This window comes from Trichoderma citrinoviride, assembly GCF_003025115.1.
Source record: "Trichoderma citrinoviride strain TUCIM 6016 unplaced genomic scaffold BBK36scaffold_14, whole genome shotgun sequence".
Classification (NCBI taxonomy): domain Eukaryota; kingdom Fungi; phylum Ascomycota; class Sordariomycetes; order Hypocreales; family Hypocreaceae; genus Trichoderma; species Trichoderma citrinoviride.
The window spans coordinates 550308-557645 of record NW_020194722.1 but is presented as its reverse complement, the minus strand read 5'-3'; the positions used below and the strand labels follow the sequence as shown (position 1 = coordinate 557645).

Below are 7338 nucleotides of genomic sequence, written 5' to 3'. Positions count from 1 at the left end.
TCCCTCCCGGGCGTCGCGGTGTCTTCCGTCTGTGCATATCAACTCCCGTATGGGGTATCAGAGAGGCGAAAAAGAAGTTGCGAGTACTTGCCAAGTGGGAAGCTCTCACGCAAAGCCGTGGGTCATCCTGACATGCCCGGGACATCATCAGAATGGCTCCTTTGACCCCCTATCCGGCTGGTCCCGGTCCACGCACGCCCCCCTTTTTCGGTCCACCTCTCCCCCCCCAAGTTTGATTTTTTTCCACGCCCCTCCGAGGCAGCCCAGGGAGGGAGGCGAGGCTCTTCGGTGGGACGCATGCTAGTGTGGCCTTGGCCGCTCTGACTCGAGCGCCCCGGGGCCGAGGAGCGGGCATCCACGAGGGCGATTATAATGCGCCCTCACTCCCCCGGATTCGGGCTTGGATTCTTTTGGATCTTATAATTTTTTTCCTTCTCCATATTCGCAGCCCTATATCGCCATTCAACATACTCTATTGTAACGAAACAACACGAGCAGGATCAGGATCCTCATCACGAACAACGACAACGACATAATTCCCTGTACAAGCACATATACCCATACCTCCTGCTCGTACTACCGCATCACCACAAAACACACAAACACTCAGCACGTCGACGCGAAGCAAGCGACACAACATAAACCACAACACAATCCTGGTCCTCTCAACGACCATCTTCTCTCCAACACAAACAGACTGCGCTGGTCGCTTCAAACACAATGTCTCCCAAGCAGTCATCATCATCAACAACAGAAGCCTACTACCTGCTCCCCAACCTGCAGGCCATGGACCCGACAGCGCGCGAGCTCGACCTCGAGGCCGAGGCGTGGATCCAGCCCATCATCATCGAGGACGAGGATCTCATGTTTGGCGGCAAGCCGCTGAGCGCTTGGTACGAGGAGGACCGCTCGCGACTGAGCAGCAGCAGCAGCAACAGCAGCGACGATGGCAACCAGAGTTTCGAGGAGGAGGAGCGGCGCGGGCGAGAGCGCACGAGGAGGCATTACGACGGCAAGGCGCTGAAGAAGGCGCACCGGAAGTGAAGGAACAATATGAATAAGACATCTCTGGTATATGCGACAGGGGATGAAGTGCCTGCTTGATGCAGGGCTGTCTTCCCCGGCTGCTTCCTCTGCCACGTCTTCCTCTCCTCTTTTGCTTGATGCAATCTATACCCGCAATCCTCTTCCTCATCTTCATCAACCTCATCATCTACGCCAACATCTACGCCCACAATCAACTCTACCCCTCTTCTACTTCTCTCGCTTATGCCACCAACGCCGACCTCCCTCTTCCATCGTTACCATACCCAGCTACAACGAAACAACGCTTTAGACCAATCAACAAACCACGGGAAAGATAGAAAGGAATCATCATCGGCTATTCATCATCGTTCGGCTGCAACATCATACGGGTTACACTGGCGTTACAGCTTTCATCATCATCATCATCATCACATATTCATTCACTGGTTGCATCGGGGACTCAGCGCGGGCTTTGAACTGTTCTTCATCCCTATCACACAAACACTCTGGCATCACCGGAAACAGGGCGACCAACTCGCTGTTGGTTGACTACTTATACCCCTTGGGTTTTGGGGGCTGGATCAACGGGATTTATTCCATTATTGTAGAACAATAATCGTTTGTTTTATCATCACTTATGAAGGAGGGATTATAATGTGGTTTTTGCTATCGAGCAGCTGAGGATGAAGTCATGACGGGATGGGAGATACCATGGTCTTGACACAAACTGAATGGCAGGAATACCATAACAATAAAACATTTACAATGACTTTTGATTCATGAAGTTACCATGACAGGTGTTTGCAAGTAGATGCGAGGACGACCTGCCAGGATGCTCCAGCTATGACACGGACATTACACTCGACACAAGCACATTACCGAGATGCTCTATTACAGGACCATTACAACATGCCGAGAACAGCACCGCAAGAGATGGAAATTTCCGCAGCGATGGAGGTTTCCGCAGTAATGGAAGGTTCCGCAAGTGACATGTCCAGTGACAGATTGGTGTGCGCCCGAGGCGAAACGATCTGCGAAAGGACGTGAATCTTCTAGACCGAAAAGAATTGCGCTGCCTGGCCTGGCCTGGCCTGGGCAACTTGAACAGAAAAAAGACGCGATCTGAGCCGCTGTGGCGTGCGGACGAACTTTGCGCCACGGGCTCAGAACGATATCGGTGGTGGGAGAAGGTGGGAGAATAGGAAGAGTTTTTTTTGGCGACCGGTCGGTCGGCAATTGTGTTTTTTGTGTTTCTATTGGGCGTTTTTGTATTATCCGGTCTGTCGGGTCATTGATTGACTCATTGATGGGTGGTTGAATCATGGAAGCTGTGATTAGATGCATGGAAGGTATGATTGATGCATGGAAGATTTGAATTGATTGGGGAATATTCAGCTGCGTGCGAAATGATGATGTATTTGATGCGTCTTTCTTGCCCTTACTTTCGATTTACACGTGTTTGATGAGGACAAGCTGGTACGATTTCGTGCATCGGGATGTGATTAATCAATCAATCTGGTCTGCTTTAACCTTTTAGTTCAGCTCTTCAGCTGGTCTTGACTGTTGAATTCCTTTGCCCCCTTTTCAGCTATTCCTGGTTGTGAGGTAAGGTAAGCTGTCAGAACGGTATGCCATGTGCAACACCCAGCCACAACGGAACTAAACTTCCAATTACGACACCGGAAGGCAAATACTAAGGAGCAAAAACGACGAGATTATTCCAGTGTTTTCCGGGGAATGCTCTCGGCTGCGGACCATTCTCCGGGGTCGAGGGAACGTATGGCAGAGAAGAATAGGTAGACCGGAGAGAAAGGTTTTTTGTGGCTTCTCCGGTCTGCTACCGATCCTCATAAAACGTCCGGGCAAGGGAAATCGGCTGGGGAGAGGAATTGAACAGAACGGGAAACGGGTGTAGAGAAGGCTTGATGGGTAGAGGGTAAAAATGGCGAAGAGGTGTGAGTGGGCTGTACAGTATGTGGGCAAATTCGTTGAAAGAAGGTGTGGACGGGTTTTGTAATACCCTTTTGCTTTGGCTCTTCCAGTGTGGCTTGACAGTTTTACGAGCAACAGTGTTGGGCGGATAAGGGTTTGTCCTTTGCTGATTGTTCGGAAAAGCCCGTATTCATTGATGTTGTTGGTGTTGCGTCGTTATTGTGTCTAATAATAGGGGACTTTGAGAGCGAACCATCCCGTTAGGCATTGTACGTTTCTCTCGTCTCTGTTATTGCCAAAGGACCAACTTGCTAGTATCACAACGTTCGATGCCAACTGCCCTCCATCGTTTTGCTCGGCACTGGACATGTGGGCGCACACGTGTCGTCCTGTATGTACTGTAACCCCGTCCGATGCTAAGGCGGCCCTGGCATGCATGCGTCCATGTGAGTCTTCATGCACGCCGTATCCAGCTGGGAGAATAGGGGGTTACCAGGCAACAAGAAGCAAGCAGAGAGCGCGTGGAAGAACAGCTCGACGTTCCAGAAGCGCGTTCTGTCGTGATCTATGCAGGCCACTTGTTTTTCTTCCCCATGGCCATGGGTCATGACATTGACATGGCTCTCATGCTGCACGCCCTGGGGATGCGTTGCGGCCCAAGTAAAGAGGTAAACAGGGGGCCATTCAGCTGATTCCCGCCTTTTCTCCATAGGTCGTGCTGTATGCTCTTCGATGCGGTGCTGTGTTGGCAGACTGACGGGGGGCCTTTTTGATGGAGATTGTGGGTTTATACTGGAGCGCTTGTTGCATGCTCTGTAACGGTGTGAAAGCGTGATGGCGGTGAAAGGGGCCTGTGATTTGCTGGCGCTGCAGGCAACTGCCGGGAGAGCTTACAACATTGATATCTGGGTCGAATTGGGAAATCTGGTTGGCCAATCCGTGCATTTCAGCTGGAGGGGCGGAAGGACGGTGAATTCCGCCTGTTTCTTTTTCGCCTTGTTGGTTGTTGTCAGTGTGTTTGATGGAGTTGAGAGTGGGTGACCGTTTTGGTGGTGGTCCGTTTTCGAGGGGAAACGGTGGAAGTGCTTACCCATGCATGCTGCGAGGTCATTCTCGATGCAACAGGTACAATGCTTCCATTGTGAAAGACGTATTCAGACATAGTACGCGACAACATCATCTTATCAATCTCGTCTCGTAGAATAACTCGGAACGCTAACATCAAGGCGCAGCAAGGAAGCCGAGCTAGAGCAAGACATCCGCAGGCAACCTTAGGCGGGCCAGCCCGAGATGGCGCCCGGCTTAGCTGGTTGATCGCCAGGAGACTCGTCTTGTTCGCTCAGCTCAGCTCTGCGTTGATCTTATAGGAACAGCTGAGATTCATTCAGCTTCATGACGCCATGGAGGTATCATTCTGCCCAATGCTTGCTGGGTAAACTATAATTCATCACGGAATCCTCTTCTAAAACACGGCGGCAGCGACTCATTCGGCCCGGCACAGATGGCAGCCTATCTGTCGGTGACCCTGACCACTACACGATGGCTTCGCTCCAACCGTCGTCTCCCCGTGAAGGGAAAGAAGTAAGGGTTGAGAGCTCTCTAGGTTACAGCTGATGAATTGATTTCAAATCCAATCTATACTCCATGAGAAGAAGAATCTTGGCAAATTCATAGCCAGCTTAATACCTCGATTGCGCCTAGTGGGGGGTATTAACACGGCTCAACACGGCTCGATATTGCATCGTGGAACTTGCCGTCGTTAACACATTCGTGTATGGACATGCTGCGGCAGAGATGCGACGGGATGGTGTCGTAGTTTGTAAATTCAAAGAACAGTCAGCTTTCAGTCATTACTACCGTACAATATGCTGGAGCATCAGACCAGGTATCGTGTAGTCGCAGGAACACTCGCGACAATCATATTTCCCGAATGGTATAATCCCTACAAAACCGGCCCGTTGGGGAGAGAATAGCCAAGAGTTCCATGCTTCGAAATGAAGCTCTCATCCAGGCATCACGAGTATATAGGGTCATGAAGGGCCAACCGAATAAAACTCCTCTTCAGGACAAAGCATCAATTCGATAGGTACCGGCCAATCTAGGACACTCGCAGCATCGACCACATCGCAGCATCTCAGAATGAAGACCTCTCTTCTTCTGGGCGCCTCCCTTGGGCTGCTGCCTAGAGCAGCCCCAACAGACACTCCTGTTGCGACTCCTTTCAAAGTCGATCTTTCGTCGAGGGTGCCGCACATGCTGGATCTGATTGGAAAGACCGTTCTCCCAGAGGCAGACCTCCCGGCTGCCCACGCGAGTTCCAATATGAGTTTGACAACGGGAATATCTGTTTCAACACTTAAGCAACTGCAGACTGAGTGGACGACGAGCTTCAACTGGACCAAGGAGCAGGAGCAGATCAACACGTACGAGAACCTCGAAGCCATCACCGAAGCAAAAGACTAACAAGCACGCAGATACCACCACTTCACGACTCAAATCGGCTCCCAGAAAGTCCACTTCATCCACGAAAAGTCCTCCGACCCCAACGCCATCCCGCTCATCCTCCTCCATGGCTGGCCAGGCTCATTCCTCGAAATGCTACACCTCGTCGACGCCCTCAAGAGCAACACGACAACCCAATCCTTCCACCTCATTGTCCCCTCGCTCCCGGGCTTTGCCTTCTCCTCCCCCGCACCCGACGGCTGGACAATCTCTGACACGGCCACCCTCTTCAACACGCTCATGACACAGGTCTTGGGCTACAAGTCGTACGCCGCGCATGGCACTGACTGGGGCTCCGGCGTGGCATTTGACATGCACGATCAGTTCAATGAGGCGGTGAAAGCAGTGCACTTGAACTTTTTGCCCTTCTTTTCGTCGACGCCGGAGGAGTTGGCGGCGCAGGGGATTACGCTGACTGGGGATGATGCGGTTCAGGAGGAGAGGGCGATGGACTTTGCGAATTCGGGAATTGGGTACTATATCGAACAAACGACGGAGGTGAGTTGTTGGTTCTGGAATACGGATTCATGCATTTGTCCCGTATAAACGCGAGAGCTGACTGTTTGTAGGTGAACACGGTTGGCCTCGCTCTCTACGACAATCCCGTCGGACAGCTCTCCTGGCTTGCTGAAAAGTTCATCATCTGTAAGTGGCCTAGATCTCATTCGACTATTCAAGCCATCGATTTTAACAGCCTGAACAGGGTCTGATCCCCGCCGAGGAAATGGTCCCTCGTTCATGACGGACAACGAGATCCTCAGACACGTCTCCCTGTACTATCTCACCCAGACGTTCGACTCAGCCGCCTTTGTCTACGCGCAGAACCCCGACGGGTTCTCGCACAACTGGCGCTCGTCTACAAGCAAGCAGCCTCTCCTGTACAGCAACTTCCGGTACAACATCTTGTTTTACCCTCAGAAGCAGATTGCGTCGATTGCAAACCTGGTGTACTACAGCAGTGAGTTGTCAATATCCCGCCACAGTGAGAATAAAGGAGATGCTGATGAGGTGATAGATGTCGACTTTGGAGTTTCCCTGCCGTGGATAACCCAGCTGCGTTGGCTGCTGACATTCGCCTGATTGGCAAGTTCTTTAAGCCTTGAGTGCGGGCGTTTGTGGATGCAGGGTTCGGGACTCTGGAAATCTCCGCCTGCGGGCATGAGAGAAGTTGGACTGGAGCAAGATAGAGGGCGTGTCTGACTCTATAGGTGCTATCTGATGGTCGTTTGATCCAAATACGAATTTGATGCTTCTCCTAGAGTGAGGAAGGCATTAATCATGCCCGGCTTTCGAGGTCGACTGTTTCTCTGCCTCGAATACCCAATACTTTATCTTTGACCGATACGAACTGGCCATTCAGCAGGGAGAGAAAGTAGATAGTTTCAATTCTTCAGAAGAGACGAATGATAAATGTTCGCCCACCAGAGAGTCTAGTAGGGTAGGTAGCATCGCTCTATGTGCTCTCAACCGCATCAAGGAATCAAGATCACAGTCTCGATCTACGTTACCACCTACCCTATCAGGACCTATCTTTCCCAAGTGCTGGAACTACTTGCTGCCATATTCTACGCTATCACACTTTGGCAGTTGTCAATTACTATCTTGAGCCCATCGTCGATTCATCGGATCCCTGCGATGGAGCCTATTCGCATGGCGACAATCGGACAACCGTTCCCACCGATGCAGTCAGTATTCTAGATGCCAGAAGAAGTGATGCAACGGCTCATTCGGAAGACCAGAGCATAACAGGTCCAGAAATCATGCTGGCGAGCGGATAACACGGCGATGCAACGCCTAGAAGGTTCTCGTACGAGTTGGTCTAGAAAGCTGCTCGTCTGTGCTGATACCCCTGCTTGATGACTCAAAGCGTCGGGTATT

General features: G+C 51.3%; 2 protein-coding genes across 2 annotated transcripts; both read left to right on the top strand.

Annotated features, from left to right (window-relative positions):
- Positions 1–720: 720 nt before the first annotated feature.
- Positions 721–1044, top strand: BBK36DRAFT_1127698 (hypothetical protein; the record flags this gene model as incomplete). The annotated part of the gene is made up of 1 exon (XM_024891542.1): positions 721–1044. One exon carries the CDS (start codon positions 721–723, stop codon positions 1042–1044), a length of 324 nt encoding a protein of 107 aa, XP_024746479.1.
- Positions 1045–4497: 3453 nt separating this feature from the next.
- BBK36DRAFT_1171958 (alpha/beta-hydrolase) lies at positions 4498–6563 on the top strand (the record flags this gene model as incomplete). The annotated part of the gene is made up of 6 exons (XM_024895651.1): positions 4498–4561; positions 5159–5381; positions 5433–5958; positions 6030–6105; positions 6164–6425; positions 6491–6563. 6 exons carry the CDS (start codon positions 4498–4500, stop codon positions 6561–6563), a joined length of 1224 nt encoding a protein of 407 aa, XP_024746478.1.
- Between the last annotated feature and the right edge of the window lie 775 nt (positions 6564–7338).